General features: G+C 36.3%; 3 protein-coding genes across 5 annotated transcripts; 1 reads left to right on the top strand and 2 right to left on the bottom strand.

The window, feature by feature from the left end:
• Positions 1–5184: 5184 nt before the first annotated feature.
• Positions 5185–14424, bottom strand: ergic3 (ERGIC and golgi 3). 2 transcript variants are annotated; one of them, XM_084426515.1, is made up of 14 exons: positions 14256–14424; positions 13912–13982; positions 13661–13748; positions 13138–13257; positions 12490–12583; positions 11399–11564; positions 10914–10971; positions 9941–9955; positions 9563–9594; positions 9378–9474; positions 7604–7668; positions 7249–7385; positions 7060–7115; positions 5185–6142 (listed from the first exon to the last, which is right to left on the bottom strand). In XM_084426515.1, the coding sequence occupies exons 1-14, from the start codon at positions 14341–14343 to the stop codon at positions 6063–6065; spliced, it is 1167 nt and encodes a 388-aa protein (XP_084282641.1). In that variant the 5' UTR covers positions 14344–14424; the 3' UTR covers positions 5185–6062. The 2 variants fall into 2 exon arrangements, with proteins under 2 accessions (XP_084282641.1, XP_084282642.1); XM_084426516.1 differs by lacking the exon at positions 9941–9955.
• On the top strand, positions 8058–9098 carry romo1 (reactive oxygen species modulator 1). 2 transcript variants are annotated; one of them, XM_084426517.1, is made up of 3 exons: positions 8058–8187; positions 8635–8765; positions 8877–9098. In XM_084426517.1, exons 2-3 carry the CDS (start codon positions 8635–8637, stop codon positions 8983–8985), a joined length of 240 nt encoding a protein of 79 aa, XP_084282643.1. In that variant the 5' UTR covers positions 8058–8187; the 3' UTR covers positions 8986–9098. The 2 variants fall into 2 exon arrangements, with proteins under 2 accessions (XP_084282643.1, XP_084282644.1); XM_084426518.1 differs by having other exon boundaries at positions 8064–8187; positions 8614–8765.
• Positions 14425–15808: 1384 nt separating the features above from the next.
• On the bottom strand, positions 15809–22660 carry cyc1 (cytochrome c-1). Its single transcript, XM_084426406.1, has 7 exons — positions 22524–22660; positions 21172–21362; positions 18917–19043; positions 18036–18193; positions 17642–17802; positions 17039–17139; positions 15809–16284 (listed from the first exon to the last, which is right to left on the bottom strand). The coding sequence occupies exons 1-7, from the start codon at positions 22602–22604 to the stop codon at positions 16180–16182; spliced, it is 924 nt and encodes a 307-aa protein (XP_084282532.1). The 5' UTR covers positions 22605–22660; the 3' UTR covers positions 15809–16179.
• Between the last annotated feature and the right edge of the window lie 2261 nt (positions 22661–24921).

Here is a 24921-nt window from a genome sequence, read left to right as displayed (position 1 = left end):
AAATAGCTTGTTCTGGACAAGACATATATAAAATTGGCAGACACAGGTATCCATACATTCACAGAATTAATGTGCTCGGAAATTAAACTAAATTTAGTGTGGCTAGCATCATACCCAAACTCTAAAACTGTATGCCACACGTATTATGTCACATAATTTTTGTATGTTTTTGTACAAAAATCAGATGTTCTTGCTTCCAATAAAGCCCAAGATGTTCTTCAAGATGTTGCTGTCATTAAAGGGATACTCCACTTTTTTTGGAAATAGGCTCATTTTACAACTCCCCCAGAGTTAAACAGTTGAGTTTTACCGTTTTCGAATCCATTCAGCCGATCTCCGGGTCTGGCGGTACCACTTTTAGCATAGCTTAGCATAGATCATTGAATCGGACAGGACCATTAGCATCTCTCTCAAAAAACTGACCAAAGAGTTTTGTCGGTCTTAGTACACGATGTAACTACAGAAGAGTCAAGTTTTAAATAGGAAAAATATCGAAACTCTTTGTTCATTTTTTTGAGAGAGATGCTAATGGTCATGTCCGATTCAATGATCTATGCTAAGCTATGCTAAAAGTGGTACCGCCAGACCCGGAGTTCGGCTGAATGGATTCGAAACCGGTAAAACTCAACTGTTTAACTCTGGGGGAGTTGTAAAATGAGCCTATTTCCAAAAAAAGTGGAGTATCCCTTTAAGACGAGACACTATGCAGGCAAAACCATTGTTTTCATTTTGCGTTTGCTTCCATTACATGTCTTCTTTCAGACTTGTGTAAAGAAAATATTAGCATTTATTCTATTACAATTTGGCCTGGTTTCATAGACAGGGCTTAGATTAAGCCAGGATTAGGTCTTAGTTCAATTAGGACATTTCAGTAGCTTTTATAAATGTGCCTTAGAAAAAAACATTAAGTGTGCATCTTCAGACAAAACAATGGCACTGACATGTTTTAAGATACGCCAGTGCAAGTTGCTTTCAGTTAAAACAGCTCAAACATGCATTTTAGCCTGAGACTAGGCTTAAGTCTTGCCTGAAAGCGCAGGTTTATCGATTTGGCCTGTAGAGTTCAATTATACATGCAGACTTTTTTCTTAAAATGTTATTTTTTTTATTTATTTTTTCAGAAGTCTCCACTTCAGTAGCACTTCCAAACACCAAACTGTATTCCTATCTGTATTCTGAAGGGAGGAGGTTTTTCATATTTTGTCCGTCTGATTTAGATAACATTTTATGTCCTATTTTTTTTTTACAATTTTATTTTAGTTCTGGCTATTGACTATCAACAAGGAGTATCCAAAATCTCCCCTGTAAAATCCTTTGACTCTTACATGTCAGCAAAATGAATCCAATGTTCTTTATCCAATGTTCAGATTTTTGTTTTGGTAATTGTGCAAACTAGTGCATATTTAATCAGATCAAATATCATTTGCATATGTAAACAAGTAACATTCAGACCTCACAGTAAGGGGGCCATGAATACTCTATTCTGTTCTTATTTGTTTTGTCATTTCAAATGTAGGGTTCATGATCCCCACCTATCAACTCAACAGTCAATTGGGCTGTAATCACTATTGCTCAAAAAAGGCAGATGGGCATTTTAAACAAATGCAGGGCGTCTGTTTGACGTGACAGTGCATGATTGAGCTATGCTAACAGCTGTCCCATTGGCCGAGGCACGTCAGGACTGACTGCTCAGTAACTTCTGTCCTATGCGCATAACCAAACCCTTCACAGATAGAGCCAGGCACACTGTCTCTCCTAGTCCTCCATGCAAAGACTAGATGTCTCCTGAGTTTCCTCAACACTCCAGGGGTCACACGACCGATCAATAAGCTATGCATTGAGCATCAGGCATTAGCATAAGCTGCGTCTGCATAAGCTGTGAAGTTTCTCTCTTTGTCTCCATCTTGAATGATCTGCATGTCAAAGTATGGCTGAATAAATATATATGGGAGAGATTAGCTGCAGATTACAGCGAGACGAGAAGCCATGCAACGCTCTGAATGCAGTTTGATTTTCCTCCTGCTCCATCATGATCGACAGGGATGCTGAGGTTGTTTCATGGATTGACATCTGACCAGCAGCCAGCGTTTAGTGCACATTCAGCAATTAACACTCTCTCTGCCGGTTAGATTAATTCATTATTTACATGGATTAGGACCCATGTAGCTTTTCCAAATGCTTCTGCTCAACATGCACATAAATTTTTCAAGGCAACCGGCAACAAGAAAATATAAAAGAGTTTCACAGTCTGTCATGGGAGAGGCATGTACATCTCACAATGCAAAATAAATAAATCGGAAGAATTTATGGACGATGGAAGAACTTTTTAAATTTAAGAACCCATACAACTGAATGGTTCATGGTAAGAAGGTGTGTAAAACATCAGAAATCAATTGCACATCTTCTTTTCCTCTGTAAAGGGGTCAAGCCATTTTAATAACAATAGATTTTGGATTTGTTTCAGAAAATCCTCAAACAGAAAACCCAAATCCTCTACAGGTTCCTTTTACGATCCTTCTGTTCCTCTTTTTCCTTTCTTTCCTTCCTGTCTTCCACGTTTCACAACAGTCCAGACCTCCAATATCGGACTCATCAGACAGTGAATCACAATGTTGCACACAATATCTAATATTAGTGTTTGGTTTGGTTTTGCAGAGTTTGCAAACTGGCAAGATTTTCCCAAGTTGCACAAAATGTTCAGATCTTCCTTCTTTCTTAATATGTGGAGAAAAGCTCCCACACATAGACTGGCAACAATGCAGTTAAGCAATAGTAAACACAAGCAAGAGTTCTGTTGTTCTGAACAATCAAACTGATGGAACTGAACTAACGGTTGCATACTAACATACTAGATTACTATTTCTGCAATTTATAGTAGGCCAGGCCTATACTTTCCATATTTTTTTGTACGCATTGAACACCCAGATGAGTCATTTTGCTATTTATATATTAATAAATAGGAGATCAAGTCCATAGCATTGCATTGTGGGATAGGCCTGTGTTACAGTATGCACAACAAATATATTTTCACTAAAAATTGACAAAATAGCAGTATCTAACAATTTTAATCTAATTTCGGGCAAAAATACCCAAACAATAGCCTACTCTTGTCTAATTAAATACAGTTTAGTAAGAGAAGCTAAAATTGGTATGCTAGAATTTACAATAGAATTCCACAATGCAACCCTCAAACTGAACTTAAATTTCCTGCAAGATGAATGTGCTGAAAGTCATATCAGCTGGGATTTTCAACATCTTGACTAAATAACTGTTTTTATTTCTGAGACAGCTGGATGCCACTCGCTAAATTAAATGTGCAAACAGATGAGGCCATGTGATAAAGTAGCATACTAGCGCTAGCAGCATAGGCTACTGTTTCACACACATACCATTATGAATAAATACTATGCAGTAAGTAGTAGGCTAGTATGACTAAAGTTCAGTCACTGATTCAAGAAACATTTCCATATGGAATGAATTAGACAAAAGTCTCTAAAGATTTGGTCTGGACGTCTCGTATTACACCACCACATCAATTAAATGAGCTAAAATTGGTTTCTCGACTAGCTATGTTTCAGCACAAAGGCAGTTGTGACACACTTCCCGGAAATTACTCATGGCAGTGTGTTCAGCTCGTTATAAACGTGTTCCCCATTTTATATAAAAAAATAAAATAAAATAAAAAGTGGGAGAAAAAAATCGAGACGGAGCTTCGTGTGCAGTAAGAATACAAGAGCTCCACCTGGTGGCCATCGTTACCTGTTCTCAGACGCAGGAAAAAAGTGTCGAACACACAGGTCTTTGTTCTGAGTCTGACTGAGGAGAATATTTAGGAAAAGAAGGTCAGCGGATCAGTCACATGAAATAATTAATACACAGCAAAAGACAGAGAATGACCTCTAAGTTCATCCTCAGGAAATTGCAAAACTCAGGCAATCAACTTGGATGTTTAAGCTCTTTCAACTTAAATGACATTAAACTGACTTAACAATTAGCTGAAACTTGTATAACCTAAAAAAATTGAAAATTGCTTAACTTGTTTGATGAGTTAAAGCAAAGGAAAAACAAACTTATTGATCATATCATTTTTTTACAGTGTACATTTTCTTTGTACACACTAAATTTAGCATATTTAGTTTGAAGCACATTATGCAAACAAAAAACCGCTCAAACAGCAGTACGCTACATGTTGCCACACGACCTAAATACTTTGTTGCATCATGTATCTAGAAAATAAAGGGGTATTTTGCAATTTAAATCCAACTTTGGGGAAATGTCTTGACAGTTAAGATTGAGTAAAGATGATTAAAATTGTGGTTCATATTGTTTCCATGCAGTTCGTTAGAAATAGAAGATCAATTCCAGAGCTTTGCATTGTGGGATACTCTAGTTGTGTACTGCATTTGGCGATATACACTAAAAATGATCATTTCGGAAATATATTGTTTTACATTTTCATCTTATTTTGTGTATTAATGTCATAACTCTTTGCTGTCCATTTAAATAATCAGTTTAGATAGAGATACTAGAACTAAGACACTAAAAACAATATAAAAGTAACCTGCTTATTTTGACGATGCAACTAATAATGATAATGTTTGAAATGAGTGTTATTTCACATTAATTTTGTGTAAAAATGTCATACCTCTTGGCTGTACAATTAAATAGTTTAGTAAGAGATGCAAAAAGGAACACTACTAACAAGTTGAATCGAGAACATCTGCAAAGTACAAACAAAAGTTAACTTTATTTAAAGGTGACGTAGTTACACGTTACTACATGTACTTACTATAGTAATAACAGTAAATTATGCATAATTACAAGTCACCCTAAACCAAACCATAACTATGGTAAGTACATGTAGTTAATTAATATTACTCAGTACTTGAGTACAATGTAACTACATCACCTTAAAATAAAGTTTAACAAAAAAAAAAGAAAGAGGAATTGTACACAATTTCCAACTATCTAGGCTTGGTTTCATTAAAAAGGAAATTTAAATTAACACTAAACACTCAATTAAGCAAAAATGATCAGAAACTTCAGAATCAGATGGTTAAATAATAAGAACATCATTGTTGTGCTGCATTACCTCCGAGATGGAGAATTTAGTGACAGTGAAAGTGTCGTGAGACGAATTTAGGAAACCAATTGCACCGGTTGCTCATTCACGAGAAAAGTCACTGAAGGTCAGCGTTACATTTATTTCTCATTTTTAAAAACCGCTTTGAACAATCAAAATATAAATACATTTTCCCCACACAAAAAATAAACCAGCAACGACACATGACGAAAACTCTCGCATACCAAACACCCATCTGTGCACACACACACACACACACACACACACACACACACACACACACACACACACACACACACACACACACACACACACACACACACACACACACACACACACACACACACACACACACACACACACACACACACACACACACACACACACACACACACACACACACCAGCTCCTGAATTCAGAGTTAAAGGTGCAATTACAAAAAAACAAAGAAACATCAGACATCTGTACAGACTGCAGTCTCTGTTTCTGTAAGTAGTTAGTGTGCTTGATGACAGAACAGGGTTCCTGTTGAGATCGCTTTACAAAAGGCTGTCGCTTCTGATTCTTCTGTAGGGACCGAAACTCATTCAAACTACTGTTAAAACTGCTGGTTTAGTCTGCCGAACTCTGACAGTGTGTGACGGGCAGGAAAACACTGGTTTCTTGATCAGGTAACACCACAATTTTTTTTTTTTTTTTAAATCAACCAAGGAGCGATTCATAAAGAGCAAATAATTCAAAGGCCAAAATCTCAAAAAAGAAAGCTTTGATTTGCAGAGGTAAACCACTGATGCATCGACGTACCGCTGAGGTCCATATGATCCTCCGAAATTCAGTCGGCCAGTGTCTCAGTCACAGGTCCTTGTGCGGTTCCTGTGCTCGTTTGTCGATGGATACTGCTCTGTGGCCACAACAACAAACAGTCTGTGGGCTTTCATTGTGGCGTCTTCCCTTCAAAACTGAGGTTTCCCCTGCGCTGCTAGGACGCTTTACCCAGCTCGATCTTCTTCTGTATGGCTCTTGCTGAGTGGTATATCAACGAGTCGATGAGTCCGGCAACTGAAGGAACAGGAGAGGAACAGACTAGGTGAGATAAAGAGCACATCTACATCCCTGGAGTGACACACTGCTGTCTGCATGCTGTACTAACAGTCCACAGTAAAGTTGTAAAAAATGAAGTGAATAAACTAATAAAAAAATATTATTTAGTTAAAAAAATGCAAATAAATTATATTATAAATAAGGGCTGCACAATGCACACTATACATACATACATGCATATACATGTATAATAATTAATTTTATTTTTGTATATTTTTTTTGCAATTTGATAATCGCTCTAAGCTCAATCGTGATTTAGGTTTCATTTCGATTATATATATAAAATAATAATGAATATATAATGTATACTTTTTTGTCACTCTAAAACACAGTATAATATATATATATGTGTGTTTTAGAGTGACAAAAAATGCTAATAAATATATTATATATCTTAGACTTTGACAATTTTACAGTTGTACTGTATTTTTTATACTACATTTTTTACAGTGGAATATTACAATAATAATATTTCTTATTGTTTATTTAGTTAATAATAATAATAATAATAAAAAAGCATACATTTTAAAAATCGCAATCACAATATTTAACAATTTATTTAATTTTTTTTCTCTCAAACAATTTGATGCATGATGCTTTGGAAAGAGTTTTAAAGGTGTTTACATGCATGCTGGACTATTGTTCCTTCGTAATATGGTCCAACTGAACAATTAAAAAGCTAAAAACTAATCTTCAAGCATTTAAACTGGAGATGGTTTGTCTGGATTTTACACACTTCTCATGTAAAAGATGTGCACTCAGCATATAAATGTTGTTACCGCCACCGTAAAAACAAGCAGTAAAAGTAGGTTTATGAAGTCTGCATTCTTTCATTCTGCCCGTATAGTGCATGTCTGTGATAACTGGAATCTCACCTGTGAAAACACCTCCTATGATGGCACAAACTCCTGTTAGGAAATGGGTGAAAGACCTGCGAAGGAAAGCCCATACAAATATATATATTAAACGCTACATTCCCTCATGCAACACACTGCTTTCTAACAAAGTGAACATAGTGTGCAGTGTAATGAAATGAGAACGAACAACAAGAACAGGAGACGTACCTCTGCTTCTCTGTGAATTTCACCATCATTGGAGACAGCTCATAAAGCACAAACACACCAGGTAAACCCTGATCTCCAATCAGCCCATTCGCTACCTTCTCATGTCTTGTTACTGAAAACTGGTTTGTCTTAACAACCTAAAGTAAAAGGAAAAACATGTTTTTTAAAACACCTTATTAACATAAAAGATTACCATGAAAACCAGCAATATATTATTGTTACTACCTCAGTTATTGCCAGTAATGTAAAACCTTAATAAATTAATCTTTTTTTTTTTTGCCAATGGTACTAATACTAAGTAGCCACAGTTTTTTTTTAAACGTTTTTTATTCCCCAAATAGCTCAGCTCCCTTACCTCTCCATCTCCTTTAACGTATATCGTTGGCACAATTTTCACAAAATACTGGTACATCATTGATGCTGTAGAGCAAAAGAGTGCATAGATCAATATAAAATACAGTATCTCAACGTTTTGTGTCAGCTGAACTATTATTTCCAAATTATTCTCTTATAATCTCCTTGCACTGACAACTATTTTTTTTTGACATGTCTATGCCAAGTGTTACCATTTTTGACATAATCTTTTCATTATGAAGAGTAACAAATCTAAAACAAAATTGCTTTTGTATAAGAGATTATAAAAAGTGGATAAACGTGATTGTTTGACGTTAACACATTTACAAGAACAAACTAATTTGACGTTATCACAAACAGCCTGCAGTTCCATCCTTCACCGTTAGGGTGACTCTCCTGCTCGGAACACACCGCTAGAGGGCGCTGCTGCACTTCAGTGCCTCGCATTCTCCTCCGCTTGTACTTTAAACCCCAACCACTTCCTGTCAAGTAATGGCGTCTGTGTGAAGCAGTCTTATAACAAACACTTAACAAATCTATCAGAAAACTAACTAATAGAGGCACTCACATAGCGATTTGAACAAGGTAAGCAGATTTTCTTCAAATACATTTCCCGATAATTTATCGATACGTACATAACAGTTTGTTCAAGGCTAGAGACCTTGGTGACATTAAACGAAATAGACGACTCACGTGCAATAAATTAGCTCTTATAGATGGTAGTTTTACTTCAACCTTAATGTTAAGTCATTTAGACCTCATAAATAAGATCATTTCAGTTCAGTTGCTCCTTAAATTTCCTTATATAAAACGCAGGTGTCTAGTTTATTAGTAAAAAACAGTGAGCTACTACCTAGAATACGAGAAGCATTTTAGGGCATTATAGAGGTCATTATATGTTAAATAACTCGGAAGGCGACAAAAATGAAAGATTAAATATTTTAAATTATATATATAACGTTATATATATGAAATAAAACAAAACAAATTTTTTTTGCTCAAAAAATAAAGTCTGCATCATCCTCCTTCCAGATGCCGGTGTCAGTAGGACCGTATGGACAGACGCAGCCCAGTTGCTTTGACAGAGTCAAGATGGGCTTCATGATGGGGTTTGCCGTGGGCATGGCTGCAGGAGCCATGTTCGGAACTTTCTCCTGTCTCAGGTATGAAGACTGTCATATTTTGGGTTATTTATAATACAACATAATTCATTAACTGGTATTTTGGCAGAAAAGCTGTTAAATTGTTTTAATAGAGTGTTTTGTTCTTTTCAGGATCGGCATGAGGGGTCGAGAGTTGATGGGCGGAGTTGGGAAGACGATGATGCAAAGCGGCGGCACGTTCGGAACCTTCATGGCGATTGGGATGGGCATCCGCTGCTGAGATCACACTAATGCCACTTCTCAACTGATAGGACTTTTGTAGATTCATTTATTTGTCATCATACCCACATTCAAGGACACAGGTCTCAATAAAGACTGATTGAAGAAAACAGATTTTTCTGTAAATATTGGGCTCAATCTAAGATTTAACTGTTGGTAAATGGTATCTAGATTGACACTTTGAAGACAGTCCTACTTTTCATTTGTGTCCAGTAGAATAAGCTACATGGGATTGACCTTTAACAGTGACCTTTCTGCTGTTTATGGAGGGCTGACAATGAAATGACCACAGAGAAAGATGATGAAGGGCTCTTTAATCCTGGACAACACTATTTTCTTTGAAACACACATTTTTAGTTTAGGACGTGAAAATAAGAAACGGCACACACTTACCTTGAGGTGCTGCTACATTAGTCTCATCTAAAGGGTTGACAATTCCAGGATAGTCCTTGCCGAATGAAAGATGCTTGATGAAATGTGTCATGTTGATCTATGGTCATACCAAACAAATTCTGTTAGGTTCTAATATTATGGGAAATGGCAGATCAGTCCTATTGAAAAGAAGTGAAGCGACTCACATTGTCTAGTCCAAAGCTCTGCAGATCATGAACTGAAAATAAAGGAATCAATTGACAACATGAATAAATGTTTCGAAAGACCCACAATTTGTAAATGCACCTCAATTGAGTAAACTTGGTTAGCCTAGAAATTGGCAAATTTTCTTAAACGAAGGCAGAGCGTAGTACATTAAGTGGTCACAGATGCGCTGGCTGATGAGAATCGTGACAAATTAATTGATGTCATAGAAGCCCCTGCATTGTCAAATCACAAACTGACTATTTGTTACAGACTAAATCTTAATGTGCAGAGAAAAGCAGAGTTACTGATGTAGTAACAAGGTAAATTCTAACTTGTCTTGGAATAAAGATTCATTAAAATATAAAAGATCAACTTACTTTCCACAGCATGCACTGCAGAAAGAAAAGAAAATAGTCACTAAATGGCTTCGATTTTGGAAAGCAAAGTTTTCAAGAGGAATTTGTGACAACCACTGGCCCTTTAAGCTCATTCCAATACTAGAGTGAAATTGCAATGGCCAAATTGTGAGACTCATCTATCTCTTTCTCTTTTTTTTCCTGAAGTAGGGCTATTGAAATAATGTTTGGGACTTGAATCCAGGGTCTATTAATGAAGTATTGGATATGCACTTAAGCTATTGGAAGAATAGCCTTTGCATGACCATGCGTAGCCGGTGTTAGTTCTGTACCTTGTTACTGAGAAAGATTGTGAGCTTTGGTGGGAAAGCGTAGAAACCTTTTAGTCCCCAAGTTAAAAACCCAGACTTCCCAAAAATCATTTCATTAATAAAGCCGCTTTGATTTACAGCATCCATGGTCAACACCACAAGGCAATGAACGCATAGAGGAATTAATATGATCTTAAAGGCACACTTGCATACACAATGACGGGACAAGAAACTGTTCATCAGCCCAGAAACTTGGCAACTGGCCAATATAAAACAGACTTTGAGGTGATTTAAACTACAGATACTCGGGTGCACAGACAGACTGATGAACAGTTTTGAGAAAGCAGGCAGAAAAAGCAAATGAAAAGACGGATATTAGCGGCACTGAATGGCTCACCGTGCACTCCTTTTTACATAGTAAGAAATGAGAAGCCACATGAAGCATCTGGCTACATGCAGACAAGACTTTAAGATCTGACGCATACTGGCTCATAGGCTTTATTCAAAATCCGTTTCAATTTGATCAAAATAATAATCAAAATCTTTAACAGAACATTAAAGGTTTGGGCATCCAGACTTTAAACAGGTTAATAGGCTAAAACCACTAAACATGCCTCTGCATCAGACCTAAAAGCTTTGACTTGTGTTTGATTCATACTTGATAACTAAACATGAGTCTTTACCATGTACATGTGACTGCTGGAAGCTCTTTCCAGGGGCAAAATGGAAATTTCCTGCCACCTGGAGAAATATAAAGGAAATGTTGTGATTTAAAAAAATATATATAAGCTTGTAGTTTAACCTAAAACATTCACTGCGTCCAAAATCCCATACTGTACTACATTTGTTTTGAAACGTACTTTGTGACCGTTAAAAAAAGTACGTTGTACTATGAATGAAATTTGGACGTCTACATCCGCCATGTTGTCACTGTCGTGTGACCTACGCCGTCAGTTGCGTTGTTCCACCACCATTCACAAATCCTCTGGCCTCATGCGATAGGTAAAGCGTACATCGAATGCTCACTTCAGAATCTCGGCGGAAGTAGTAGGTCATCCAGGTACTTTTCGCCTACTATAGATTTGGACATACTACTCTGTTCGCATACTATATATAATGGGAGTGTTTGATTTTTTTTTCAGAAATCAAATCATGGGCTGCATGTTACCTTATTGACCTCCAGAAAGCCATAGACTTGACATCCCTCATTCTTCTGTTCCTGCATCTTCTGGCTGAAGCCCTCTCTCTTACACTGCTCAATGGTGTCAGGGGTCTTAAACGCCCAGCCGCGCCGCCGATACGCCTCCCGCACATCATCACACGTATTGCAACACCTGAAGAACAATCACAATCACAATCACAAACTTTGGCCGTATACACCTGGTATTAACATCAGTCTCAGATCCACAGTTTTTCCATAATTCAATAACGATAACTATATTAGCATCCACACCAGCGGATGATATTCTGTTTATTCTAAGCGTGTGCTGCAGTTTTGTTGTCTACCACTTTAAATGCATCAAGCTCAGGATGGATTCTGATTGGCTCTCAATGTTTTTATCGTTCATCAGCTGGAAAAAGTCGTTCTGAAAGTGATTCCGATTCCATTTTTCTGTGCTGTTATCGCTATAGTTTTGGTGTGGACTCCACTACACTTTTATATTTAGAACTATATCTTTACCATTACAGTTATCGTCCTTGGTGCGAATGGGCCTTTAGATGAAAATTACAAATGTTGCTTTGGCAACTAACTGAAATGAAATAAGTTGAAGTACTAAAACAAAACAAAGCAAATAACAATATTACTAAAAACAAACTAAAATGAAACAAAAACTGAAATATAAAAAAAAAACTTTTTCAAATATTAAATTCTATTATCATCGATAATTAATACTACAATATCACAGATTGCCATTATATTAACATGTCTCAAATGCATTTCCTGTGAAAGTCTTTTGCAGGAAACATTAGAGTTAACACTACAAATGTTATTTGTAAATGTGATTTGCAAATGCTAAATCAGCTCAAGTGTGAAGACAGATCAAATGTATCATCCATCTCTTCCTCATTCAGCCAGGTGATTATGAACTTGAGCTGCTATCTTGACTATCTTGAATATCCTGAAGTGTCGGTCAACTACAAGTATCATAACTTAAGTTTTCAGAACCGGTTTCACACCAGTAGAAAGACCTGTTCTTTAAGCAAATATCTAATTTGTCATAAAACCACAGCTGCTCAGTTTGCGGTGGTGAAACTCACTTTAAATCTTCAGTCTCAGCTCCGTAACAGCTCTCACAGCGCTCAGGATCCAGCGTACTGGGGTCAAACACCCCTTCCTCCACTTTGCCTAAATCTGCACAGAAAACCACAGAATGGAAGTCAAATCAAGGCATTTATTCTCCAATCTGTGATCTTTATTGTAAAACCATGTTTGTAATAAAATGTCCCTCTTTTATAGCTTTTATTATTTAGAATTTGCATTTATAACACCATTTTTTGTAGTGCACAAACGCACCATAAAAGTATAATAACATTTCTCCTTTTTCTCAATACTTATGGGTGAACAATTACTTGTTTAAACAGATTATTAAAGTTAGATTGACAACTGCATTAATACAATTCTTGTTTTCGAAGATTTGAAATCTTTTAAAGTTCACAAATGGCACAAAACAAGACGAGCACCGCAACAATATCCCTTGTTTTCATCCCTTTTTTCCACTTTCACTTGCGCTCGAACTAATCCTTTATTTAAATATTTGAAGTATGTGTGAACATGGGGTTAAAGTTAGCTTGAAAATTGCATTCATGCAATTATAGTTTATGAGCAGCTTTCAAGAATGATACACTGTACTATAGCAGAATAGAAGAACATCAGTTTGTTCAAGCACTTGATATGATGATGCTGACCGTGTTTTTCAGCCTCATTTGTGACTGGCTGGCCATCTTTGTCGAGTCTCTGTTTAAACAAGTTATGCTCCACGTCCAGCTGCTGCTCCCCTGCTACGTCCATGGCATCAATGCTCAGATCTACGAAAACAAAATAACAAACATCTCAATAACACCTGCACGCAGAGAAAATAACTAGTATGTAATAACAGTAATAGTACGTAATAACAATAATAAGTAAAACAGCGGGAGTAAATCTGACACCAACATTGATTGGGTAAGTGTTAGCTGTCTTTGGGGTGAAATATGACACGGACATGTTCTTGACAGGCTGCAATCCACATGTACTATGCACACACTTTCAACACATTTTACAGTATAGGGCCTTCTATCATTATAACTTACAGTATAACTTCTTAACCCGATTCAAGAAACGTATTTTATTCGCTTATATGGTTTTACAGAAAATAGGACATAACTTTCATCTACAAAGTACTCAGCAGGACTGACCAAACATAAAGTACAGAACAAAATGTTTGCTTACAGGCACAAGGCATATGTGGAAATATAACATCAATGTTGATCCTTAGTTTGTCTCCTCTGGAAGTGTCGACAAAAAGTTCAGGATAGACCTAAAAGAGAACCCAGAACCCAAAGATGTTTCATCAAAACTTTATGAACAGTGCACTATTGAGAAAATAAACTCTCCATCCACAGCCACTATATAGACTGACAGATGTCATGAGATTGAGTCAGACATATTATGCACAAGTTTATGTGAAGTCATTCACCCACCTCCTTAGTTAGATAATACTGCAGCTCAGAGAAGAACAGAATCAACATGATAAGTCCACTGATGATGGTCACTATAAAGTGAACAAAGAACATGTGTGATCTACATGGCATTTAAATCACAGTCACATGAGGCATGACTCTTATCTCATACAGACTTGGATTTATGAGCCCCCAGAGACATTTTCCAATCAAGCAACGTTCATGTAGTCCCATTTAAATATGTAATTAGATGTACATATTTTAAGACGTTATGTTAATTTAGCCTGTTCGGTACTGTTTCTCCCCATGTGTGTATGAATGGCGCTCAGCACCTCTAGAGTTAACGGTGGATCTATATCACTCACCCGTGGCTCCTCCACATGTTTTAATCCTGAAGTCCTCTAGAGTTTTCGGATAAGCGTCAAATTGTTTAAGTTTATTTAACGCATCCATTCTCCCTCTCGTGCGGCGGTAAAGCTAGCCGTCACTTCTATTTCCAGTGACCCATTTCCGGTACTTCGAGGAAGTGATGGAATCCTCCCAGCCAATCAGATTCCACCGCGTAGCCGGAGCGTCTCTCCTCTGTTGACGCTCTTGTGGTAGATGTCTGAAATATCTGCATCGTAAAAACTATTAAAGATATATTTTTTTATTTAATCATTTCTTACCATTTAAGAACAAAATTATTACACTATTTGTTTTTATACGCTGACATGTATTTTAGACCGACATTAATATACTATACTTTAAATTAGTAAGATCAAAGTTACAAAATGTAACCATGCAATGCAGCTTTATTTAAATATACAGATATTAACAAATGCATATTTTGTGGCGTTTATTTGATTTATTTTGCAAGTTTAATCGGATATTGGACTTTTGTTTCAATGTTACCAATCAAAGTCAATTATGGAAGATATTTTATTAATCTATACTAACGAGAATACGGGAATATTAAACTTTTATTTTCTCTATACACAAAGTATGCTTTATTTCGACCTAAATTTCACAACAAATGACACTTTAAATTAAATTATATTGATATCTACTTATTAGCAATCCCTAATTCTTTATTTTCCTTTAGTTTTATATTTTATTTTATAAATGTACATATACCATATAGGTGTGTGTGTGTGTATGTAAGTTAAAAATTTTTTAATATACATTTCACCGCTTGTCTTCATTAATTCGATTGAGTTTTGCATTCTTCATTCCGTCATTAAAGTTAAAACACAAGGATATATTAAGATTGATTAAGTTGTACAAAACTTTTTTGGGACCTATTAAAATCATTTTAGTCCCTTTAAAGACCTATTTAGTCCTATCAAGACCTATTAAAATGGGACCAATTAAAATCAAAATCATCTTGTTTCTGCCTTATGTTGTCAAATCTAAGCATATAAAAAATGTTCACACTTCTGTTGTTTTAGAATTTCAGGTATTATTTACAATTATCTTGAGAGGTCTGGTAAAATATCTTATGTATTCAGCGTTCTATTGCTTGATAAAACCATATTAGTGACAGCAAATTAGACCTGCAGTTATGAAGATCTCTGAGCATGATTATCTAAAAATTGAGAAATTTATAAAAACAATTTAAAAAAACAGCAAAATTAGTATTCTGGCCTACAGTCTAACACAACCTTCTGGACATCTCAGAAAACACAGACTGTCTACAAACAGTTAATTCACAACATTTTCTACACTTCTAAACTACTCCTATATGAACTTATAAAGTTCTAAGGTTGGGATGTTATGTACATCGCAGTACATATAATTTGTTACTGTCGTTCTCAATAAACGTCTTTAGTATTTCCTAATTTTTAGGTTGCTTTGGATTAAAAAAAAACCTCCAGCTAAATGAATGAATCTAAATAAGACAGAATCAAATAGAAAACAGAATTGTTATAAGAGGTCATTAGGGTATACCGCTTTTATTAAATATTTATACAACAAAGTGTAGAGAACCTAGAGCGAGGACAGATCTCACAAAGCACAAGAAGGTTGCAAAATGTATTTTAGATTTTTGCCTCTGAACACATCGCCTTGCAAACAACCACAAATCATTCGTTGAGATAATATTTATTTTACAGTAAAACATCACAAAGGTTGTCTCAGATCCCACTCCCCAAGTCATTTAGGAGCAAAGACATCTATCTGATAGGATGTCCAGCAGTTATTGATGACAGCAACCTTATCTTGAAGCATTGTGCATTCTGAAAAAGATCGGAGAATTGTGAATCAGGTTTTTACGTTGTGTCAAGGCCTGGTGAAGGCATCAGTTTGGCTTTATTTGGGAGGCCTGTAGGCAATCTTTCTGCTCTTCAGCACAGACCACCTGTGCCTCTTCATGTAGTAGACCATGGGAACAAGTATGGAAGCGCCCATCAACAACTGCAGAGAGAATGAGAGAAAAACAATTAGCACTATTTTTTAGAAGTAGTGCTTTAAATGGGATGAATTCTCAGATATTTAGCATGCATGTTTTGCTTTTCTGTTATACTGTGGTCTTTGACACTGCACAGCAAAAAAAAAAAAAGCATATTTGGATTTAAATAGGCAAATGCTTAAGAGTCTATGATTGGATCATTATTGCAGTGATTATTACATTTCTAGCATGTTATATGTTCGGCAGCAGTTCTTCTAACCCTAATTGATGGAGTGTGTAGCTTTTCATTTCTTAATAACAGAATAACAGAATTCAGAATAACAATGTCAAGATTCATCAGGAGCAAATTGTGAAAGAATGGTTGGGAGGGAGCATGAAGAATCATTTTCACACATGAATTGGCACCTCTGAGTCCAGATCTTAAATTCAGTGAAAGTCTTTGGGATGTGAAGAATACTTTACAGAGTGCTGAACTCTGGCATTGTCAATACAAGATCTTGAGCAAAAAAAAAAAAAAAAAAAAAAATGCACCTAATTATGGAAATTTCCATCAAGAGGTGCATAATTTTTTTAATCCCTGCAATAATGATCCAAACATAGACTCTTTTGCCTATTTAAATCCAAACAGAAACTTTTTTTTTTTTTTGTCTGGGCAGTGTAGTTTTGCATTACATAAATATAACCCTCTACCAATATCTAATGATGTCAGTTGAGCCTGAAGAAATAAAATAGTGGTGAAGAAATCAGGAAACCACAAACCTTCAATCCCATACGTTTGCGTTGGTCATGTTCTGGCTCGGAAGCCCACCTCAGGAAAGTACAAACATCTTTAGCAACCTGGCTCATGGTGGCAGGGGTTCCTATGGAGAAAAAGTGAGCTATTAAAAAACTCTGACCTACGGTATGTAATACTTCATATGTTATTTACCTAATGGGCATTAGCTCATAACGACTTCAATCCAGTAGAGAGGATTAACTTATCAGTAAATGAAAAAAAAAAAAAAAAAAAACTTTCTAAATGGCTAATTTATATGTAAATCAAAATCAAAAGGGATATTTAACACAGAAAAGTCCTCTGCAGTCTTTGTGTGGCAGAATTTAATTATAATCAAAGCCCAGCAAGTATGAAATATAACCCATGAGTAAAATATACAGTTAATGAGAATGCCACCAGCGGGCTGACAAATCTTGTTATTTTATTCCCTCCTTTCTCTCCTTTCAAAAGGAATTTTATGAATTCAAAATGAATGCACTATATTTAGGCAAAAAGAAAAGTAATGAGTTGTATTAATGACAGACATTAGATTATGAATTGGAGTGCATCTCAAAAGGGGCAATGATACTAGAAAACTAAAAACTCACCATCATCAAACTCAAGCACCTCGTTGTAGATGGGTGGTGCCATACCAATGGCCTGACCAGGGAAATAAGGGTTGTAATAAAGCCCCTCCCTCATGGACACACCAGCCGGAGGCTCACAGTAACCAGTCAGGAGAGAGAACACGTAATCTTCCCCTCCATGCCTGAGAGAGAGAAATAGAAATCATAAAATGATTAAGATCAAGTTTGGAAAAGAAAAACAGCAATATGATTGCTCTCTCAATCATATAAAAATTGTACATTTTTCGGTTAAAAAAGGCAAACAGGACCACAAAATGGGCTTTTAGTGATGCTTTTATGAGGATTCAGATGGCAGAAATGTCTTTTACAGTGTAAAATGGAGACTTTTTTGTACCTGATCAAAGTAATTCGTTACCTGGCACTGACAATATAGCTGAGGTCAGGGGGCAGAGCGCCGTTGTTTGCAGCACGGGCAGCCTCAGGGTTCGAGTAGGGTTTGGGGAAGTAATCTGAGGGTTTTCCAGGTCGGGTGAACATCTCTCCCGTGTCATCGGGACCATCCACAACTTCAATCTACATAACAGAATGTTAACCACATTACAGATGTGCATCAAAGATTTTAAGGTGACAGATGCATTAACAAGACACTGACTCCACATTGTTTTATTTTTCCAAAAGAAAATGATAGTGATGCTTGCTTGTCAGTGCAAAAATCTGTATTGCATTGCTGTGCCTTGAAACACTACAAAATATTCCATTAAACTCTTGGGGCAATTAGATTAGGAGTTAATAAATATATAACAAAATTAGACTTGTTATTAGCACCAATTTGATTGCATCTGTTCTTGAGTCAACAACTCACTGATTCAAATGATCCAGTCAGAGCGAGTCTCCAGTTAACAGGTCATTGAATTCACAAGCCTGACGAAGTTACTACTGCCAAAGTTTAGGATTTATTGTTGCAAATGAAAATCATATTTAGGTCACGACTGTCAGTTGTTTGCGAACTAAATCTGCTGTTTAAAGCCCACTGTATGAAACGCTTGAATTTGGACATGTCCACATTTCTGCATTACTGTCTGAACAGGGTACATTTAAAAACTTAACAAGATTAAAATAAACATTCAACAATCAGTACTTTTAACTTAAGTAAATTAAAAAAAAAAAATCAAGTGCTTTTGTACTTTTACTCAAGTAATATTGAATACTTCAACTGGAGTAATATTTTGTCAGGGTATCTGTACTTGTACTCAAGTACTTGATTTGTGTACGTGTTAACATCATAAGAAATCTGACCTCTTCAGCCAGGGTCTTGACCTCTGCCTCTGTGTGTGACACTCCTACCAAGTTACGGAAGGCCAAATACTCCATACTATGACAGGCCGAGCACACCTGCTTATACACCTGATACCCACGACGAATACTGAAAAACAAAGCCATAGAAAGAATCGTTAACTCAGAGCATTGTAATTTCTCTGTAATTTAATATATTGTCCATTGATATGTACACTTCCTCCTATAGGTGGCTAATGAGACTAAATATTTATCATACCTCAAGCCAAGGAATATATTGAAAATAGATATTCCGTTGCAAATATTTAATAACTGTATAACAGAGCAGGGGAAGCTATGCCACATGAACTCCACTAGACAGGGAGAAGTTATATAAAACCAATATCCCTAATTACATTTACATTTTTTTTTATTTTTTTTTAGATGGAAGAGTTTATTGAAGCTTTATACAAACTAAAAAAAAAAAAAAAAAAAAAAATGCATACGTGTTTTTTTTTGTGTGAAGTTTTGTGACTTTATGGCTCATAGAGTGTGACATCGGACTAGAAAAATATGGAGCTCACACTTAAAGGGATAGTTCACTTTGAAATTAATTTTTGATATGTTTTAGCTTACCTCAAGGGCATCCAAGATGTAGGTGTCTTTGTTTCCGCAGTAGTTTCAATTTTGATATTTTTAGGTCAAACCGTTCTTGTCTGTCAGTCATATAATGCATGTCGATGGTCACTGGCTCAAAACACAAGCACAGAGTCCAAATTAAAACAATTCCCCATCGTCCAAATGAAACAATTCCCCATCATAAGTACACATTGATGGCCTAAGACACGAAACGAGCGGTTTGTGTGAGAAAACGAACAGTATTTATATCGTTGTTATCTCTTGAACACAGCACACGTCCAAATGATCTGACGGCGCGGGCGGGTATAGATATATACATAGATGTCGCCTTGGCTACTGCAGTTCATTGGAACGAAACCGTAGCCAAGGCGACATCTATGTATATATCTATACCCGCCCGCGCCCTCATATCATTTGGACGTGTGCTGTGTTCAAGAGATAACAACGATATAAATACTGTTCGTTTTCTCACACAAACCGCTCGTTTCGTGTCTTAGGCCATCAATGTGTACTTATGATGGGGAATTGTTTCATTTGGACGATGGGGAATTGTTTTAATTTGGACTCTGTGCTTGTGTTTTGAGCCAGTGACCATAGACCTGCATTATATGACTGACAGACAAGAACGGTTTGACCTAAAAATATCAATTGAAACTACTGCGGAAACAAAGACACCTACATCTTGGATGCCCTTGAGGTAAGCTAAAACATTTCAAAAATTAATTTCAAAGTGAACTATCCCTTTAAGGAGGCACAAACTAAGCAAAAATATGCAAGTTGGAGCAGTTGCTGATATTTAAATGGCCAAAAAGATTAAATTGATAACTTGTAATGTAAATCAATGAGATATTTATAAAAATTATAACAGACTACTTAAAATGTCACACTGCATATCCCAATAATAATAATAATAATAATAATAATAATAATAATAATAAGTCTTATTAAGATTAAATGCTTCGCTTTATGATCAAAGCTCTGTATCTTTTTAGTGTGAGGGGGCAAAACATAACACAATACAACGATGATTGAGAGATACAAATAAACGTTCCTTGTTAAGAGTATAAAGAATGTAAAATCTTTGATGATTTTAAAACTTTGCTGATTCTTTAAAGGGATAATTCACCCAAAAATGTTTTAAATTGTCATCATTTACCCTCAAGTTGTTCTAAACCTGTATGAGTTTCTTTCTTCTGTTGAACACAAAGGAAGATATTTTAAAGAATGTTGGTAATTGACTTCCATAGTAAGAAAAATAAAACATAAAATACAATGGTCAATGCTATCGTCAACCGTCTTGTTACTAACATTCTTCAAAATATCTTCTTTTGTGTTCAACAGGAGAAAGAAACTCATACAGGTTTGGAACAACATGAGTATATGATGACAATTTTCTTTTTTGGGTAAACTAACCCTTCAAGCAGAACTTCTGTATCCAATGGTGCGAGTTTGAGGTGGGCTTTCCTGCTTGGCTGAAAAATGGTAGATGGGTCAAGTATTGTAACTGGTTAAAAAAAAAGCCGCTAGTCATCATGCAGAAATTGCACACATAACCTTTAACGTACTACTGTTGCTATAACATCAGTAGACAACATAATTTTGTGCACTCTGGTAAGTGCACAAGATGTGGGCTGCGGTACCTGGCATGGTCGAGGGAGGACAGCATGCCGTTGTGGCTCCAGGGGTATGATGGTGGGTGCAACTCCAAATCAGAGGCCTTGACTGACTGCTGCAGCATTAGAGCCAGACCTGCTCCTCCTGTCGTCAGCACTCCAATCGTGGTCAGGGCTATCTTCTTCCCCTTCGGCAGGCTAGCGAATGACATGTTGGCCTAAAAAAGACAAAAACATTGCCAAGGATTAGTTTTCAGTTAGTAATTTGATGGATAACTCTGCAGAAATGCAACTCGATTAGTGTCATCCCAACATTCACACAGATGCAAGAAGTTATTCCAAATTGTTACTAATAAGATGAACAACGCTACGGTCTTCACATTCATCTACCATGGTATTTATATAGCACTCCAAGGTACTTCAAGAATTCATGTCCAAAAAAACATGAAAACAATTTTTTAAAATAATGACAAAATCTGCACCAATAACTTTAAATGCCCATTCAAACTAACCAATGCCAAAAACTCCTTACATTGTTACAATGCATTGGCTTCTATTAAAAAGATGTACTAATAAATATAGCATAACAATATGGTGAGTCATAACAAATATGGTGGAGCCCAAAAATCTGGGACCACCTAAACATGTAATTGAGGATTTTTAAAAGGATTTTTGAGGGTTTAGGATTTTGAAAAAATTAAATAAAGAACTGTAAAATGATTAGGAAATATGCATGATATCTAAGGTCACAAAAGTTGTCACTTTACCATGTTAAATCCTTTGTGCAAAATACAGACCATCAAAGCAGTAACATTGTCAAATCATGCTAGATTTCAAGGATCATCTGGTCTTACACAAATTTGGAGCTTATGCCAGCTCAAATTCTGCTGTCAATAAAACAAATCGGCTACTAAGACATTGTGAAATTGATATTAAATTTTCAGATCAACATAAATTGTTAGCATATTGCAAAACAAACAGAAACAGTTGTCATGTCCTGTAAAAATTAGAAGGATTTCTAATGTATTATAAGCTTTGACTGTCAAAGACCAATGATGTCACCAAGGATAAACTCAAGGAACGGCAGCTCGCATCAGTTATTAGACTTCAAAGTGCTTTTTATATCAAACTATACATGATTTCTAACAAATAATACTTCTTATTAGATAGGCCAAATGTGTCACGACGCTAACATAAAAGCAGGAATGTCATAATACGAATGTAAGAAGAGCCACATATGCTGTGACCTTGCTTTAGGTAATACACTGCAAGAGACGCCGGGACATGCCAACGAATAAAGGCGTATATATACATCCTTCCGACACCAGAATGCGAGAAAAGAGCAAATTAAACAATAAAATACTAGATGCGTCCATTACCCGTGGAGCATGTAGAGATTTTGATGTGTTGAGGAGGGTTCTCCCGGTGCCGGAGAACACGACCACACGGAGCGCCGCCATGTTCTTGACTCTGCTCTGCTGATAAAAGACTCTTCCACCGGATGAGAGCGATACTGGCCCCTCCTTTCCCTGAAAATTACACAAGATCTTACGAAACGTATTATTTCAGATGCTAATAAACGGCAATTTTTTCAAATTATGGAGAATTTATGTAATTTAGGTTTTACTGGACGCAAAACGTAGCGTTATCTTATTTTTAGTTATTTATTAAACCGAGCTACAATGACCCGAGACTGTTTTTTTGTTTGTTATAGCGCCAGCTATAGGTTGGAGGTGTACTGAGCACAGAGCGGCATACCACAAGTTCATTGGCGGTGTCAAAAGTAGTCAAGTACTCCTCGCTTTTCGCAACTCTGAATCAGAAAAACCACTTGTGTTATTTTATTGATGTATATTCTTGGTTTGTATGTTATTAGGCAGGGGTTTACAAACTAGACAAATTAGGAGCAATTAAATATTATTGTCCTTTTCTGTATTAACCCTATAAGGTCTACTGTATCATATTTGATACATGGATTTCTAAGGCTTTGAAATTATCAACAATCAAAACTTTGCTGAAAACCCTTTTTGTCCTCGTTTGCTGAAATCACGTGACTTTGGCAAGTTCCATTCAAGCTCCGAACCACACAGATTCGAAACGAAACAGCAAACTTCATGATGATGCAGACAGTGTTTCGAAAGTCGAGTCCTACACATGGTCCTACACCTGCCATACGCCGAAAAATGTGGGATGGATGATAAAGGTACTGCACATAGCTGGTCAAGGTAATCAAATCACAACATAAATGTACCTTCTCCAAAAATACATCCTCTGACATACGTTTGCTCCTGGTTTGGCTTGGATTTGAACTTGAAGCCTTTGTCACTCGTTGGCAAAGCTGCAATTATCATGCCTTTATTATAATTTTCTTGATTATTTGTTGTATCTTGCGTTTATAATTATTTTCTAGCAAAGTAAAAAATATATATAATTTTTTTTAAGGCTATGCCCAGTCACTGTGGTGGGTAGCTCAGTTGTTTCTCCTTAAATTCCTTTGCAAATATATGAAGACACACAAATGAGATTTTTTTTTTTTTGACATATGGTAAGATGGTACATGTCCAGACATGGTAGTTCCATTGTAAACGTCCAAAAACGTGGTGGTATCATGATACTTTTTATTAGTGAAGTGCATGGTATCTGTTTATATGTAAAGAATACCATAATATTATACCATGGTACAAACACAGTATTACCGTGCTACTTTTTTTGAGGTATTTGTTTGTTTACTTGCTGCAGTCATTAGTACTGAAATAATATTACCCAAGTTGTTTTTTTTTTTTTTTAACTGTTGTAATTGCGCGTTAATTCCTGTAGATGGCAGCGTGCAACAAGTGTGCACAGGCAGTTGTCCAGGTCCAGCCACTGAGCCCTCAGCAGTCAATACAGTTAGAACATGAATGATAGATGGAGTACAGCACTCTTGAGCGATGTCTAGAATACATCAGCTTTAGCATTGCTAAGTAATAAGTGTTATGTAATTTGTATTAGGGCTGCGCGATTTGGGGAAAATGTCATATTGCGATTGCGATATATTATACAAATGGTTTCATGAGTCAACTTCCTTGGTTCTCAAGGAAAATGCAGACACAGATTAGCGATAATGCTGAAATGTGTATTTCTCAACTCAAACTAGCGACAACTAGCCTAAATGCACAGTGTTTTCAAATTAAAATAATATTTTTTCGCAAAATTAAATAATGACATATTTGCATTACTGCAAACTTGTTATTGTCTCAATAGTATAAAATAAATAGAACATTTGTCCGCTCATGAAAATTATTATCATGATATTTTGTTAGTTTTATTATTTTATAATGTAATTTCACAGCTAATCTTCAAATTAATGTAGACAACATAAAGTTGTATATTTTACAGTATATTTTAAATACTCGTTTATTGGCATCTTTTTATGAATGAAGGTCAGTATCTGTTATAGATCTATGAAGTAGGACTCAAATGCAGAAATGAGTGATCACTGATCAGGGGTTTATTTGAAAGACAGCAGACAAGACAGGATATTGTGAGGGAGAGGAGGTGAACAGTCCAAACAGTAGGCAGGGATGAGGCACAAAGACTGGGAGATCTACCGCTGAATCCAACCCAGGGTGACAGTAGGAGGGAGGGTAGACACTGAATGGCAGCAAGAGACTGGAGGAGAACAGTGAGTGCCAGGCAGGATCACACAGTACAAGGGGATCGACTCTCAGGGCACGAACAATTATTGCACCGGTCTTGCTGCTTGGCTGATGGTGTAAGCGGCCAGGGATGCTCAGC

Source organism: Rutilus rutilus (genome assembly GCF_951802725.1).
Source record: "Rutilus rutilus genome assembly, chromosome: 12".
Lineage (NCBI taxonomy): Eukaryota > Metazoa > Chordata > Actinopteri > Cypriniformes > Leuciscidae > Rutilus > Rutilus rutilus.
Note: the sequence above shows the minus strand (reverse complement) of the source record. Positions and strands in the feature narration are given on the sequence as shown.

Coding starts and splice junctions, on each gene's coding strand:
- romo1 (XM_084426517.1), top strand. CDS start 8,635: ATGCCGGTGTCAGTAGGACCGTATGGACAGACGCAGCCCAGTTGCTTT. Junction 8,766..8,876: donor GGAACTTTCTCCTGTCTCAG/GTATGAAGACTG, acceptor TGTTCTTTTCAG/GATCGGCATGAGGGGTCGAG.
- ergic3 (XM_084426515.1), bottom strand. CDS start 14,343: ATGGATGCGTTAAATAAACTTAAACAATTTGACGCTTATCCGAAAACT. Junction 13,258..13,660: donor TCCACATATGCCTTGTGCCT/GTAAGCAAACAT, acceptor TTGTTTTCGTAG/ATCTGAGCATTGATGCCATG. Junction 7,386..7,603: donor ACGTTAAAGGAGATGGAGAG/GTAAGGGAGCTG, acceptor CTTTTACTTTAG/GTTGTTAAGACAAACCAGTT.
- cyc1 (XM_084426406.1), bottom strand. CDS start 22,604: ATGGCGGCGCTCCGTGTGGTCGTGTTCTCCGGCACCGGGAGAACCCTC. Junction 21,363..22,523: donor AATCTCTACATGCTCCACGG/GTAATGGACGCA, acceptor TGTCTTTTTTAG/GCCAACATGTCATTCGCTAG. Junction 18,194..18,916: donor TCAAGACCCTGGCTGAAGAG/GTCAGATTTCTT, acceptor TCTGTTATGTAG/ATTGAAGTTGTGGATGGTCC.